Source organism: Neopsephotus bourkii, unplaced genomic scaffold (genome assembly GCF_033783945.1).
Source record: "Neopsephotus bourkii isolate Nb327-2 ecotype Australia unplaced genomic scaffold, CSIRO-AGI_Nbou_v1 NB_547, whole genome shotgun sequence".
In the NCBI taxonomy this organism is placed as follows: domain Eukaryota; kingdom Metazoa; phylum Chordata; class Aves; order Psittaciformes; family Psittacidae; genus Neopsephotus; species Neopsephotus bourkii.
The window spans coordinates 774,350-791,746 of NW_026901048.1; the positions used below are offsets into that span (position 1 = coordinate 774,350).

At 37.8% G+C, this 17,397-nt stretch overlaps 1 protein-coding gene across 9 annotated transcripts in view; it reads left to right on the forward strand.

Annotated features, from left to right (window-relative positions):
- The window catches only part of MAPK10 (mitogen-activated protein kinase 10), a 144,199-nt gene that overhangs the window by 116,652 nt on the left and 10,150 nt on the right, over positions 1–17,397 (forward strand). For 7 of the 9 annotated variants that reach the window (XM_061350942.1, XM_061350934.1, XM_061350939.1 and 4 more), the window contains 2 exons: positions 7,043–7,225; positions 9,007–9,131. In XM_061350942.1, coding sequence (XP_061206926.1) covers positions 7,043–7,225; positions 9,007–9,131 — 308 coding nt within the window. Of the gene's footprint in view, positions 1–683; positions 756–2,665; positions 3,339–7,042; positions 7,226–9,006; positions 9,132–17,397 lie in introns of those variants that run through there. The other 2 variants (XM_061350935.1, XM_061350943.1) reach the window with 2 other exon arrangements.

The window sequence follows — 17,397 nt, forward strand, 5'->3', positions numbered from 1 at the left end:
TTCCTATCACAGTAAATGGAAATCTTAGTTGATGCTCAGAACCTCTATTATGGAGTGCTGGCTCCGCTGAGATTCAGTGGAAGTGAGCCAGCAGGTTCTAAAGCAAGCATTATTGGAGTCAAATAATCTCAACAAATTCTATTCAGACCCCTGAATAAGACTTCACAAGAACCAAGCTCCTTTTGTGGCTTCTGGCAGTTCAGCTTGTGAAAATATGCATGGATCTCTGATAACTGAAAGGATAAAGGGAAAGCAATTTGCATATCCTCATTGAATAGAGAGACCAGCATTCATTTACAATACAAAGCAGCATAAACCTAGGTACTGAATACAAATGAAAACTTTAAAAAGAAAAAATTAATTGGTAAATATTAATCACAAAGTTGTGCTATGACACAGTAGCCAGCCGTGGGTCTCACTTGGTTTTCTGTATTTAATAGTATTGTCTTTCATGCACATTGGCATAATTGAAAGCTGCTGGAGTTGGTTTTTCTCAGACCTGCTATGTTGTCACGAAACGTGTACGTTCAAGCAGAAAAGCATTTGCAGAGAGTGAAAGGCAAGTCTGTGTCTGCAGTGTGGGCTGCAGGCTCTGTGCTATAGCATGATTGGATAAATCTTCTCATTTATTTGTTGTTCTGTTCCTGTTTTCTTGTTTACCCTCATTTCATTTTTGTTTTCAGTTGACATGTGGTCAGTAGGGTGCATCATGGGAGAAATGATTAAAGGTGCTGTGTTGTTTCCTGGCACTGATCGTATCCTTCCTAGCAGCCATTTTGGCCCCAGTAGGTGCTTCCAACCCCTTCCTGCTAGACTAGTGCTGACATACATTTGTACTCTATCCAAAGAGCCGGGTTAAGTCCCACTGCAAAATCCCTGCAAACCAAAATGTCAATAAACTGTTACTGCCTTCCACTAATAGCCTTAGGTGGAAGCCGCGGTGTAAGGAGATGAAAACCATCATCCTACATGGTTCATCAGAATCACTTTCAGGAGCCAGTGACCACTTTTGGTTTTAGTTTTGTTGTTATAAATGTCTCTTCATTAATTTGTCAGGGAGGGGAGGAGGGTATTTCATTGATGGCAGTGTTCTGTAAGTTCAGGATGTAGCACGGTAGGAGCAAGTCACTGTTTATGCCAGGATGGTGACTAAGAGATTCTGCTTTTTGAGAAGAAGGTATGAATAACTCAGATGTGACTTTCAGAAATACTTATTTGTTTGCTTGTTTGCTCTGCAAGTGATATTGAGGAAGGAAAGAAGGAAATATCCTCAATTTGGGGACAACTTCTGCTTTCCAAGACTAAAATTATCACTTAAGTTTGTACCAAATTGATGACTTAAAAGGCTAGGAATTTCCTTGGAGACTGTTGTGGTAGGCTTCAGTCTCTCATCCTTTATTTATGTACGTGTAGTTATTGTGTGAAAGCAGACTATTTTTGACATCAACAAAAAGCGACTTATAGGTAAATACATTAAAACAGTGGACAAGTGGTCCAAGCAGACTAGGTATATGTAAGCTTTCCTTTGAGACCATTTTGCATTTAGGACTGAGGCAGCCATAATTCCTGCTTTATCTGATGCTTTATTAAACCTCCATATATACTCTATTATTTGTCAGATAGTGAAAGTGTTTTCTTCTTGTGCGCAACAGCAACTATGTTCTGTGCATGCTTGGCCTAACTCCAGCAATTCTTGGTGCATAGGATTACACAGATGAGAAATGGAGATGACCTGTATACAAGTTTTCCTCCCGATTTTAACTCTGCACTTAGATGATGGAGGAGTTTCCAGGCATTATTCGTTTTTATGTAATGTTCTCTGTATGTGCGTGCATATACACTTATGTATACGTGTGTGTGTACTTGTATACATACCAATTCAGTTTAGTACTTCACTTTTTCCCTCCTTCACACTTTCAAGGGTTCAATATTTTGATTAAAATGTGAAAAAGTAATATCTGAAGAACATGAAAGAAATTGAAGTAGTCAATGATATCATTAATATTTTCACAGCTTTGTCTAGTAAGATTCCAAGTCATATATTGTCAAAAATGTTGGATGAGCATACTCGAATGCTAAAATTCCCATGTTTTCTCATGTGATGTGGAGCATATCTCATCTGCATGTATGAAAGTGAACCTTTCACTTCTATGTGTTAATATAGGTCATTAGCACCTATTCGTGCTCCAGGAAGATTTGGTCCAGGCTGTGCTGGTGTTTCCTACTAATGTGGAGTAAGCAATTTAAATGTGGGGTGTTAGCATAGTTCAGTGTTGTAGTTGGAACTGTTTTTATGTTAATAGACATGTTGCAAGATATCATTTAAAGAAATTCCCAAGTAAGTACAAAAATAATTGTGTCTTTATAGCTCTTTAAAAACTGGTTTCTTTGGCACAGCTGTGTACTTGTTGAAAAGAAATCACACAAAGCCTCTATAATTAAACCATTGCGTGCTGCTTATTATTGCAAAAACCCCACAGAATTTGGCATTACCAGCTGCTGATCTGTTTTGGGATTGCTCTGTAATTGAGTTCACGTTCTTCATTTGTATTTATAATACATTGCTAAATTTGCACTACATTTAATGTACCACTCCACTTTTCTTCTGCTGTTCCATGAGTGACATGCCTGTGAACAGAGAATGATGCCATTGCTTTTTTTTCAGGCCACTTCTCCAAATCCATTCACCACCACCACCTCTCTTCTGCTGCTGAACAGCCACTGTCAGGAGTTGGGCACTTCTGGCTCCTATGTCTGTCTGTGCATCTGAAAACCAGTCAGAAAGTTGCAAGGGCAGACCCAGACTGCTGGGATTGATGAACTCATGACACCTTCTTGCTTAAATCTGCATAGAAAATGCTTAGCATTTCTGTAAACAAGATTGTGTTTTCAGACATGTCATGGGGTTGGACAGCTGCATAACTCTATCAGCTGGTACTATGAACTGTAAGAACTTGAGAGAAGCATAAGGATGTATTTATGTGTAGAAGGATCAAGAGTAATTAGAAAGCTTTCTCTTCAACATAAATAGGTTAAGACAATAATTTGTCATCTAAATTTCATTTTTTCATCACAAACTATGAATGTATGCAAATATAGAAATACTTTTAATATTTTCTGATTGAGGCAGAGAAGTATTAGAAGTTTTCCCTTATAGACAAGCTCCATTTCCTTAGTTGTTTGAATATTTGCATAAATTTAACTGAAGACTGTAAGCCAGCTGGAGGAAGAAAACTGGTCCTTACTTCACACTTCTGAAATACATTGATTCAATGTATGTATTGATGCAATGAGAACAGAAACAAAAATCATGGTAAACTTTCAGCCTGTACCTCTAAACAGATTACTTCACTGTGAAATCTTTTTCTTTTTTTTTTTTTTTCCCCAATAGAAATACTTAATTGTGCGTTCAAAATACTGGTTTCCCATAAAAAAAAATGTGTGCATTTGCTTAGGAAAATATGTCTCTTGATCTGAAGTTCAGATTCTGGTTGTTTTCCATGTAAATAACCCAGCATTTAGAAAACAAAGGAGAACAATCCTCAAGACAATATTAGACCCCAAATGGAAAAGGTGGTTTGGCAGCTTGAGGCAACCAGAGAACCTCACTCAATGATAAATCTTCATTTAAAAGATTTTAGAACTATTTCAGCACTGTTTTGTTAAATAGTTTCTTTCATGGAACTTTTTATGGCTACATTAATGTTACTAAAAATGCCACAGTATTAGTGTCAGGGACAAATGTAACAAATCCTGGTTAGATTCCTTTTTCTGTCTTAAGCAATATAGGTGCTACTGTGTATAGTTGACACATTTTCCTTGATCCTGTTTGGAGCAATGGACAGATAATGTGATTCAAATAGCTTTAAAGCAGACATTTCATTGCATTCCAGAGTTTTTGGCTGGAATTCTTTCCAACTTCCAGTCTGCCCACCATTTGCTTCACTCCAAAGGTTAAAACAGGGTCTTTTGTTTGCAGAAGTTTAAGTTTTCTGTTCAGTCCAATATAGGTTAACCTTTTTCTGGCATGGGAAATTTCTGTCGGAGTTACATGATCATTAACTCATAGTACCAATATTTCAGTTGGTGTGCAAATAACATCTATAGTCACAATCACTCGTTGGCTAACGTAACCTAGAGTGTGTTTTGATTGACATTAGGGCTGTTCTGCACTGACATTTGTTTTATTCAGAACTGTGGAAGTTAATTCAGACTGCCAACTAGAAAAAGGTGCTTCTCTTTGCTTCAATTCAAGACCTCGAATTTTTTTCTAAACAACTCTTTTTAAAATCTCGTACCATGATTAATACAACCTCTCACTATCAGACGTGTTACAACCAGTGACTGTATAAAATATGACAATGAAATTGAGTCAGACCTGTATTTAGCATGGACATTATTACATTCTTGCATGTTTTCATGTATTGGACCTCAGAATATAATCCAATGCTTGTAAGGCCTAGGTAAGTGGAGAAACAATACTAGAGAGAGAATGTGTGTGTCTGTCTGTCTGAAAAGTGGTATGTCTCCACCAGCTTCCACTGGGCATTGTTTTTGCTGTTACAGTTACTAGAACAAGCCAGGCCTGAAAAAGCCCCAGTGCTGTCCTCCAAATCAAGAAGTGGAACATGGCGTCTATGCCATCTCCATTGGCTTTGGCTATCATGTTTGAATGATGACTCATGAAGCTTCTTCCATCACTTAAAATTTTCCAGTTGTGTGTGGTAGCTTCCTTGTCTGTTGTCTCTTACTGAGAGCCTTTCTGTCAGATTAGAAGAAATGTGTCCAGCAGGCACTGACCTATTGTGTGAGGATTCTCCTTCTTGCTATTGACACTGGTTCCCATCACACAGGTCTTATTCTTTTTTAACTCTTTTTCCCTTATCACACACATCCAGAGCATCTTGTTACGTCTTCCCTCTCAACATGTCCAACTCCAGCAACATTCCATAATCCCCAAGAACTACCTCTTTTTGGCCCTCATTAAATGCCTAAGAGGTAGTTAACCTGCTCTGCACAAGCATAAGCTTCCGATGTCTGCTTTGAAGCAAGTCTATTTGGTCCTCCCTGTTTATCAAATGGCCTTCACTCAACCTGCACAGGTAATGTTCTCAGTGATGCTTTTATACCTTGGCTTTCTCACCCATTTAGTTTCTCTAGGCACAACTAACTGCAGCTTCATTTATGTATTCTCTGTTCTTGTTTACAAAGCATTTACACATTCTTTGTTTCCAAGTTCCTCAGAAAGACCTGCTTCTCAAATAGTCCAGCCAGCAAACAATGAGGTGTGTCAACCTGAATACAGGTTTAAAATGTCAAACCACTTTATTCTCGCATAAACTGTTTAATTGAAGATTTGAGGAGCTATAGTCTTGGATAAATTTGTTGTTGCAGTTCCTTAGTTTTCTGTTGAGAAAAAGATACTTTTCATAGACAATACAAAATAAATACAACCTATGGAGTCTGTGCGTGTGTGGGACTGAGCTACATAAATCTTTGATTAGATATTCAGACAAATCTTTACAGACCATTGCTATTTCTAGCAACCTTTTTCAATTGAAATTAAAACCATGCAAGACGCTCATTCAGCATTCCTCTAAACACTTTGATAAGCAAAGCTGCAAGTTTTAAATTAATTATTTGATTTTTTTGTTAAAATAAAGCAGTTTGAGTGAACCCAAGTTAAGTCTGTCTTGAATTTTCAAGGTTTGTGAAAATGCCATTTCCAGTTCCCTAATCTAAAACACTTTTTTGAAAATCTGAAATTGCTTCCGCACCAAAGAGATGGGATTTGCATAACTTCCCCCCCCCCCCCCCCCCCAGTTATCTTCATTCTGAAGAACTGATTTCTCTCCTAGCTTGTGAGGAACTGTGTCAAGTGTGGAGGAAGTTCCCAAATACTAATGCTGCTTATGACAATAACTACTCATAATAATTAAAAAAAACTCTGTGCTGAAATGCTTTGATGTTTGTCTTTCAAAAACTTTTTATTTCCAAAATGTTCTTATTGAAGCTCATTTCGTCACAGTTCTTAACATCAATGCACCCATGGCTGTATGCACTCTTCTTTTTTTTTTTATGTTGTCATCAGATTCTTACCACTGCAGATTAGTGTGACAGAGATGGTACTGATTTTATACATATTAGCTTAATAATATATTTTTTTCTTTGGTGCAGTAAGGCTTACTCTGAACATGGCTGGAAGAGCTACGTAACCCCTATCAGGTGCCCAATGGTTATGTGAAGAAAGCTAAAAAAAAAGAAGAACACCAAAATAAAACAAAACCGCTCAGTACAAATTGCTGTATTACAATTTTTTTTTTTTTAAGCCTGAAAGCCTGTTTCTTGTTAGTCAGTAACTGTTTAGCTGTACAGGCATCACTTTTGCAGTTGAATCGAAACATCTGTCTATATCTGAGGCATCATTTGTCTATGGAAAATTAATCGTAGTGCATTCTTATAAAAATCAAACAAATTGCTTTTTGAGGGGTTGCTGATTAGGTGGGTTTAGCAAAATTAACAATAATAAGGTTTTTGGAGAGAGTGAAAATACAAGCATAACACAGATGAATTGAGGGTGACTTACATCATGTGCAGAGCTCCTTTGAACCAGCTTAATCTCTCAGTCTCCATAGACTAGGAGGCAGGTGAACATGTTGTTTTTTTCTGCTGTGCCCATGTGGCCAGGGTGACATAGAGGCAATTACCTGTGTGTAATAAAAGGGAGTGCAAGTCATTGGGTTGCAGTCTAAAAGTAAAAATTATAAGAAACGCTGATCCAAAGAAGAAGCTGTATATTTTCCTATGGTGGTGATGGTTTTAGGAGTACAGAGTTCCTTCAGGTAGGTACAGTTGTGACAAAGAGTTTTGCACTTTGAACGCCATAGGACCTGGAGGCATGATGATGAAAAAAGATAGTGACTTTAAAGATGTTATGAAAGTAGTGAAATAGCTCTGAGGATTCCCAAAGAACACTCAAATAGAAGTGTCAGGAAACTACATAGGGGGTTGTGTTTTGTCTTCCTTAACTATGGATGTTCAGATATTGATCAGTGGAATAAAGTTATTGAGCAGCTGGGAACACCCTGTCCAGAATTCATGAAGAAGCTGCAGCCCACAGTACGGAACTATGTTGAGAACAGACCCAAGTATGCTGGCCTCACTTTCCCCAAACTTTTTCCAGACTCCCTCTTCCCTGCTGACTCAGAACACAACAAACTCAAAGGTATGTCTGACAAAGGGATGCAGTTCAGATGTCAAAAGCTACAATGTGATGAAGTGGGGATTTTTTGGTCAGTTTTCCTTCTCTCTAGTTGCATTTGCTTTTAATGCAGTTAGTTGCAGAGACAAATATCTGCATGGGTTTTGTTCAGCTGAGAGGCAGCTTTTGGAAATGATTTTTGGAGCCCCCAATGCTTGGCCAGCCAAGGGAACATACATTATCACTGATGTGTTGAGCCTATCCCTATGGCCATTCTGCTTGACCATGAGAATCTGAGGCGCTCCTGTACTCTTATTCCTAAACTTGTCAAGCAAAGAAACATTAGAACTTCATTGAAAGATCTCAGCACTTGCACTTTTCTTTTTTTTTTTTTTAGGTGAAAATTATCAGTTGAGCCAGATCCCTGCCTCATGGCTCTACCTTTACTAGGCAATAAAAAGATATTAGCAATATCAGCCATGTACCTGAGGTTTCATATCTGCTATTGGTGGATTTTTTTAGAAAAATGCTGTGGGTCTGTTTGTATATGTGAATTAGAGCACCAACTTATTTTCAGTGTGATGAGGTGGCATGGGGGGTTTGGAACTTGGTGATCTTAAGGTCCTTTCCAACCCTAACTATTCTATGATTCTACGAGATATACCCCTGCACAATATAAGTTGCAGTGATTTTAATTGTATATTGAAGTCTTGTTTTACCTGAACAGGGGATTGACTTTAACTAGAAAGAGATGAATGTGTGTTAAGTATAGAAAGGATTTCTTATCACAGCTCTGGCACCCTGCAAACTTGTACTGTGTATGAGTGCTGCACCACTTGAATACTTGGGGCCTCTTACTACTATGGCATGTAAAGGTTTTCAATTGCTTGCAATTTGCATGTCATTGCATTTTTTAGAATACTCTTTCAATTAACAACTGTTTCATAGTAAGGCTGCTGTATCTGCTCTGGAACTGAAAGGTCTGGGCAGATGTTTTTGGATACACAGAATTTTATATGCTTACTACAACAAAATTGAATAATGGAATTTTCTTGGATTTGGAGCTAATGAATACAAATGGCTGACAAACAGTGCTGTTATCTTTTGGACACAGGAAGCATGTGCATTTGAGCATACTGAATGCCAGTTTTTGAAGATATAGTCACAGAATAAAAACCAGTTTATTAAAAAAATCTGCTTGTGTGCTACTGTGACATCCTTACCCTACCTAAGTATTTCACCAGAGTGTAATGTTAATGTTTTAATTAGATATTACTTTTACTCAGCCTAATAATATTTATGCACTTACTTCTCTTTTTTTTCTTCATTTTCTTTTTCATTGACACGGGAAATAATCTTGAGCATGGAAGAGCTTAGAACATTACATTGATAGTAACACTAGAAATATATGTTGTTGTAATTTTTTCACATGGGTTTATATTTGTTTCAAACTAAATGGTAGAAACAATTTGGGTAATAGAAGGATGAGCCTGTGGCCTGACAGGCACAATGGGCTACATCATCAGGTAAATAACATAAAATACAAAGGTATATTTAAGGCTGTGCATTTCAGTAATGGAGGATGATGTATCCCACTGATTTAAACTTTATTATGCGGGACAAACAAAACTTAAGCAGTTCCTAGGCACTTATATACAATTATGTATTGATCCCAGGCTGCAGACTTGACATTATTGCCTCTAATGCCTTGTGTCATCGTTACTTTCCTAACACAATTAACCCTCCTCTGTAGGCAGTGATTGTTTTGTAACTAATACTGTGTTTATCTGATTTCATTGTTCTAGCCAGCCAAGCCAGGGACCTTTTATCAAAGATGCTAGTCATTGATCCAGCCAAGAGAATATCAGTAGATGAAGCCTTACAGCATCCATACATTAATGTCTGGTATGACCCGGCAGAAGTGGAGGCGGTAAGTGAGGCGTGATTCCTTACTTCAGACTACCAAATGCAAATATGATTCATAGATTCCTGCTGCTTTACAGCAGCTTGATAACGAGTGTGCTATAGAGAAGCAATGTTGTGACTGTGGGGGTCTTTGGATTTACATGAAATGAGATGTGTAGGGACAGGAGATATCTCTTTGTTAGATGAACTGAAAAGAGATTAGAGAAGCAGAATCACTTCATGCATATGAAGCCATTTTCTGCTTTCTTCTAGATCACATGAAGAAAGGGGTTTGAACCTTATTAGTGAGCTACTGCTCACCTGGTTTTGTTAGCTATCTAAGTCAGTCTGGCAAAAGATACTTTCTCTCTAAACCTTTTCTTGTGGAAAACAGAAAACATCACTTCCTATGTTTGTGTTCAAGGATCTATATGGAAAGGAGAAGAATTAAACAAAACAATAGGAAGTCCTGAAGTCAGGATTCCAAAAAATATTGGCAAGATATAAGTTATTCCTTAAAATGAAGCAGAAGCTCGTGTGTTTTCATGAGCCATGGTTCAATGTTCGCTATCATCTAAACTGTGTGCAAACAGAAATGGATTCTTTCTTACGATCCTGTCATGCTCTAGACACCTCTCCGCATACCTTGATGAGACTGGTTTTAACAGGAATAAGAGCAGACAGCAGGCACTTCAGTGACGTAACAGCTATTCGTACATATTCAGAGTTGTTCCCTGTAATACAATGTATTAAATGTATGGAAACAGTGTATTTCAAAAGGTTTAGAGATCTTGCTTAGCCACAACAGGAAACAGATTTAACCCTTGCAAAATTAAATCACTGCTGTTTAGTTATATGCTCCAATTCAGTGTGTGGTCCTGAAAGTGCAGTAAACTTCAAAAGCAAATGGAATGCACAAAACCCCATCAGATTTCACAGGTGCAGGAATTTTGCAGAGTATGTTACTTAGGAGTGCTTTACAGGGGATGGTTAGGCTATAGATAGTCTTTAATTTTTATGTCCTGTTTGGTTTTCTTCAAGAAGAAAGTTTAACCGTCTGAAGTGCAAACATTTGATACTCTGAAATATTTTACCAGCTGGCATGTACATTTTAGTTTAGCATCCTTCTTGAAGATGTCATTCCATTCCCAGATATTTCTGTTGTATTTCCATGGATTTCTTAACTCCGCTTTCTCATCTACTCCGATGTCAGAACTCAGATTTGTCTCTCTCTTTAGATGTGCTTTGCCTGTGAATTTAACCATGGAGATCCACTTCTGACACAGAACAGGAAGGGAATTTGGTACAGTGGATATTTTAATGTAATTGTTCGCCCAAAACATATGCTTTTAGTTGTTTTTCAGATTGAAGTAGAATTCTTGTCATGATGAAGTTGCCTTTTTAGGAGAAACTTCCCACACACAGCTAGAATTACAGCTGATATTGAACCTTGTATTACTGTCCTCTTATGCCGACAGAGCTCAGGGTACTTCTATGGTTGAAAAGACAGTGACTTAATTTCTGACTGTAGCATGAAGTCCTCAAATAATCTAGAATAAACCATATCCTTTCTCTGAATCATGACTGTAAAACAGGAATAATAGTTATACTTTTGGCCAGGTGAATTGACTGGAATCTAAGGAGCTCCCTAGCTTTCAAAAGCCTGCAGTAGTTATACTCTAGTTCATTGAGGTATTAGTCTCACAGGCACCTCCTGTCACCATAGATACCTGTACAAACATTGTGCCACATGCTGTCAAATCACATTTTTTGCATTTTCACTGTTGTCCGCATTTTATTGCTTAGTAAATGACTACAGAAGGTGTAAAGCAGCAGAAAACAAAGCTGTCATTCATCCTGTTGAGCCTTAAGAACAGCACCTTGAAAGTTTCAGCTTCCAACAGCTCAATGTTGTCTAAGTTTGCACTTTGAACTGCATTTTAGATACAGTTCCTCTGTTCCCTTTACTCACCTTGTTCCCTGCAGTTATTGTGCAGTTAACATGAGCTGAACATCAACATCCTGAGCTGCTTTCCCTGTCTCTCTTAGCTTCAAAGATTTCTCTTCCAAAACATGCTATACCTTGTCAATAATATACAATAGAATCATACCAATACTTTCAACATGAGTGTTTTGACAGTGATGTATTACTGAATTTCTTTGACCCCAATCACACTAGGGTACAGAGACCCTTCTCCTTCATGGGACCGTGTCATGTTAAAAAACAGGCAGGTTCAGACTGTATGCAGTGTAATCCAAATAGAAGAACATGGGATTAATAAATATTCATTATATTTTCTCAGAGTACTAAGAACTGTAGAAAGAGCCTGGCTTGCCTTTAAACTCATTATGTTTCCATTCTCATTTTCACAGGGAAAGTTAAACTGGAGAACTCCTCTTTATTTAATTGGGGTTTTTCTTGCAATTAACAGTATATTAGATTCTAAATTTCCACCTGTTCATGCTGACACACCTTCAGTGGCAGGCTGTGAATCATTTACTAATTATTTTCTGGAGAAAACTCATGTATTCAGCTGCTGAAGTGCACTCAGTCTGTGTTTTTTATTGGCATTGTCTCGATGATGGAGTAACTTTCTTAAACAGATTCATGGGAGATTGGTGGCTTTCTGTTCTTCCTCAAAAGAATGTCCTGAGGTTCTGGGACTGCTACTAACTGAGGCAGTGCCCCTACAAGGGGTAGTTATTGGTATACTGGAAAGAAAGTTTTACTGGTGCGTCTGTGTTAAAACTTACCACTTCTGCCTGAACGCTTGATATCTGATCAGCTGTTAGCTCTTTACAAGACAGCAAGGTAGCTGTATTTGATAAACTTCTCTTCTTCTTCACGGATTGCCCTGTAAGTGTGCAGGCTGGGGAACCTGACAAGACCCTGATAGGGTCAGAAATTAGGATACAGAGATGTTAAATAAGATGATGTTTTCAAGCACTATACAGTTGGGTGGGATTTAGTTAATTTGCATAACTTGGGAGCTCCTTCTCCCCAGTAAATGGCTTCATCAAAACGGACAGGCATTTGTTGTACAGTCTTTATTTGGTACAGAGGCCTAAGAGGACAAGTAACCGAAAGCATTTAAAGTGACAGGACTTTTTAAGTGATCTGTTGCAATGTCAGGAAATGTCAGTGTGTGCTGGAGTAGACCATGAAGAGTACTGAAGACAGCACTGGGAATAAGCAGAGAATTTGACGTCAGAGTTTAACGTGGAGATAATGACTCTCTATCTCTGCCCAGATTTACAGCATTATGAATGTGAGGGTATTAGACAAAATAGCCTTGTCCTGCCCTGTTAAAAAGCAGACTAGTGAGACATTTACAGTTCCTTTTTATAAGTCTATTAAAAGTTTACAGTCTTTCACAGGCTGTAGGGGGCAATAAAACCATTATGTCTCATTCTAATGGGCAAACACTATAAGACAAATGGGAAGTGGTAGGAATGCGATACCCTTTACACCAGTATGTAACAGCATTAAACTCTTCTGGTCAACCTTCAATGCCATGCTGTGATTCCCTCATACAGAGAAGAAGATGATGTTATTAAATGTGGTACTTGCTATTCACTAACAGCAGGAGATTACACAAACAACACTGTAATTCTCCCACAGACTTCAGCATAAAAGCAAACCACATCCAAAGCCCTCAAAACAGCTCTGAAAAAATTAAGAGATTTACATTTAGAAACAGGCTTTGCATGGTTTTTAAGCTTACCTGCAGAATGAGTGGGACAGCTACATTTTGGATTTAGTGAAAACTCTTATGTATAACATTACCTGTTTAGCCACTTCTTCTGAGACCACTCAGTTTGTTGCAGTATCTTTTATAATAAAGCCACAGTGTTAGGTTTGGTAGAGCATCCTTGCTCTGAAATTAATTTGAATAGTGTTACTCACAGTTAAGGTAATTTCTGTATTCAACCAATTATAACTACAAAATTTTTTAATATGCAAATATATACATATGTTTATGAATATGTGGAATTCCCAAGATTTTTACATGCCTTTTTACAAGGGCATGTAGTGACAGAACAAGGCGGAATGGCTTTAAACTGAAAGAGGGGAGATTTAGGTTAGATATTAGGAAGAAATTCCTCACTGTCAGGGTGGTGAGGCACTGGGACAGGTTGCCCAGAGAATCTGTGGATGCCACATCCTTGGAAGTGTTCAAGGCCAGGTTCGATGGGGCTTTGAGCAACCTGGTCTAGCAGAAGGTGTTACTGCCCATGGGTTTGGGGTTGGCACTGGATGACGTTTAAGGTCCCTCCCAACCCAAACCATTCTGTGATTTTAGTAAGTGTTGAAATCTGTTATCAGTCGTCACATCTAAGTTACACATAGGGAAACCAGAGTTCAAAGGGGAAAAGTATTATTTGCTAATATTATGCAGGAAATCTATTGTAAAATCAAAAGAGCAGAACAGGAACCTATAAACCTTACTTCTCTGTTTTCTACATCAGCTAAAGGTTGTTTCTTCCTGTATCTTGTATGTAGAAACTGTCTTGAGTCCACTTTTAAACAAATATTCATATTATCCTTGTGCTATATTTACTTTACATACATAACAGCATTTGGGCTATTACAATGAATAAATGACACATACAATACCTTTTCCCCTTCAAAGTGCTCTTGTTCTATTTTTAGGAAAGGTGACATTTTTAGCATCTCTTGCCTCCACATATAGACTATGCTGTTTAATGTAGATACTCTTAGTATTTCCCTGATGGTATATTAGCTTTTCTGCTTTCTTGTCTGAAAATCATAGAATCATAGAATAGTTAGGGTTGGAAAGGACCTATGCTTTAGACATTTTCTTTTACACAGCTGCCTTTTTTGAAGTTGCTGTAAGTTCTTACCCATCATTGAGATGATCTGTGAATAAATCCCAAATCTGGTATTTAGTTTTTCACATCTCCCCATGTGCTTATGAGATGCTGCCTATATGTGAACAGAATGGTTTCCTAGATACATGGTTTAGAATAGTTTTAAGCTTTGCCACCTTGTGGCTCTGAAATCAAGTTTCCTAAAACTTGTGCCAGTTGCTTGCTAGGACTGCATTGGCTTGAGCTGCCTTCTCTCCAGTCTAATTCCTTACATATTGTTGATGTTAGAAATCATTTTGAATGGGAGAGATACCTATTTATTGGTATCAGTGTCACATTTTTATGCAAGACTGTGGCTGCTTTCTATTTCTCCCCTGAACTTTACAATTATTACATTCTTTCATTAAAAAATAACTAAGTAGTTTCTGGCCAAAATTATTTTCTTGTACATTTCAGGAAGATGCTATCTTAGAAGAATATTTGCTATTTAAGGGCAATCATTTAGGACTTTATCTTGTACAGTTTTTTTTCTTCACCTGTAAATGACATCATTTTGGAACTTTTTGAGTATCTGTGTGATCTCATATTGGTTCCTACTTGGGAACAGTATTATTCCATCCCATAGGAACAAATCTAGTAGCAAAATTTGTCATACTTATCTGACATTTTTTGTTAACTGGTTTCAAAATTCATCTTAGATTCTACTGTTTCTGCAGTTATTGCTTGTTATCTGACATATGTCATCACTTAGAAGAGAGATTTCCTAAAAAATGGAAAGATCAGATGTTGAAAACATCCCTTTTAAGCATCTCTTGATGTTGACAGAATTTTACAACAGTGATAGGTTTTCTGGGTATTTATTTCCTGGAATTCACACTGCTTTGATAATTGGTTTTATTTTCATAGGGTTTACACTTCACTGGGGTATTGCTGCATCTAGAACCACCCGTGAGGGGCTGAGCTGTGGATTATCATTCATTTCTCTGTGCATGCCAATTTGCATGTTATCTTTTATTAGTCTGACGCTGTTTCCTACAGTGCTTGTGAGCAGAACTTGGTTTGTGGTTTTCAGTCCAAGATCCAGGATAGAAACTGCTGCTGTATTGCCTTAGCCTTGTATAAACTATCTGTGACCAGCTGTTACATACAATCTGTTCAAATTACTTTAAAGCTTTATAGTTTGTCGTAAGAAAAAAATAAAAGAACCACATCTCTTATTTTACCTGTGAGTGCTCAGCATCCATGACAAAAGACAAACGCTTCTGGAGAGCTCTGTGACCTTGGCAAACACCACTTCAAAGAAGGTGTCACCTTCACTACATGTGACACTTCACAGCAAAATCAAGGCTGTCAGGTTGTGCTTCTTTTCTGTTATTCTCTCTTGCTCAGCCCCTTGTGTAAAGATATTGTATCTAAACTCTTTGGTGATCTGCCACAGGGACTTTTTAGTAATCAGTTACAGTGTTTGGTTTTCTGCTTAGAAGTTGATGGTGCCCATCTGTTGTCTCACAAAAGAAGTTTACAGCTCTGCTTTATTTGCACAGATTACAGCTCTGCTTTATTTGCACAGATATTCCCTCTAGTGAGTGACATCTATCCATTTATAGATGATTAATTATGGAAGCTGAGTACAGCTTCTGCAGCAATCCTTCTTCGTTAAGGTCAGTGAGAAGTACTGGTTAGAGAAGAAAGAGGCATTTCTTTTTTTTTTCTCTTTTCCAAATCAAACTAAAACTTTTTCCAGCATGCTGTTGTACATACCTGCAAGCCGTTTGTAGCCAAGTAATCTTGACTCCTGATGCATGGTATCCTTACAGTCTAGCTGCTCAGAAACAGCTCAGACCACAGTTTCTTTGATGGACACTATCTGTGGAGTTTTACAAAAGGGTAATGAATGGGCACAGAGGCATCTCTTTTTCCATATCCATAGTAGAGATCATGGCCAGACAATTGTGGAGTCCCTGAGCAATACAGGGTGAGATCCAAGGTGGCCCTATACACCTTGCTCTAGCTAAAGGGACTTTAGGCCTCTAGCAACAGCCCACTGGTGCACTCCATCTTGCACTGCAAAAATAAATATGTAAATGGTATCAGTAACACAGTCTAGGTTGTGGCAAAACACAAAGGGATTTTTATACTCACCTGTTATGAGCATCTAAGCCATTTAAATAGTTTAACCTCACACCATTAATTTTTACAGCCTCCATTGCCTCCATTTATATATTGCTAATTCTATTGTTGCTTTGTATGCCATTTCACAACTACTGCTCCAGACACAGCGACTCTGGGAACAGATGCAGAGTCAAGCCTTACTACTGCACAGCTTTCTAAAATAACTCATCCCAAGGTCTTCACTGTGCTGGCACTAGCTCTGCAGAGGCAAGGACAGAGATGGCAGGATTTATTCAAGTGTGAGCTCCAGCCCACTCCTTTTTGCTTTCTAGCAGTGGCATACAAACTAATCCATGTTGCTTTGACAAAGTGAGAATACATCAGCCCCAACATGTATTTTTTCCTTAGTGTACAGCTTTTCCTCTCCTGCTATTAGAAAGGTATTAGAAAGGACTACTTGTAACAAGTCCAGTAGTCTCTTGATGTTTACCTAACCACATGAAAACACTGTCTTTTGTGGGTTTGGGGTTTTTTGTTTGTTTGTTTGTTTGGGTTTTTTACTGTTTTGTTTTTGTTTTAGAAGAACATCCATGTAGATACTTACTGGGTTGCTTTTTTTTTTTTTTGGTGTGGGGTTTTTTTCAGTTTGTGTTTTTTTTTTTGGTAATTTTTATACTTAATGAATGGTAAACTTCATGCAAAAAAAAATTTTTAGATCAATTTGTAAAATAGAAAAGCCACTGAAACACCATTGAAACAACAAGTTGTTATTCTAACATGTACAAGGAAATATAATCGATTCCTTCTCTTTTGCATCCAAAAATAGATTCTATTCTTTGCTATTGTTGCCAATGCAGTTGCTTACAGACAAATCTTTGGGGAGAAAATGGTTACCTTAAATTGAAGTTAGATGCTGCCACCCTTAGGCTTCATCCACACTCTGCTTTGATTTAATACTAGCTCATACCTTTTCTAAAACCTGTACAGTTTATTGGAATGTCTATAATACTGCAGCTGCATCCACCTAGAAAAAATCATAATGATAAAATCAGTCATTCTTTATGGCATTTGAGCTAGGAAGCAAAGCCGTTTTTAGACCAACCTTTGCAACAAAGCTGCAATGGGGTTCCCAGGTACGGCAGGTGCTCTGTCTGCTCCATTGATACAATATTTGTGTTAAAAACCTCTCTTCCTCACTCTAATTTCAGAAACCGGTAAAAAAGAACCCAGAACAAAAAAATTAGCAAAGAATGGGTGGGCAGTCTGTAGGTTGATAACAGTGTATTAAGTTTTGTGGTTCTCATTAAGATTAATGAGAATCATGGGAATATTAATTAATTCCTGAA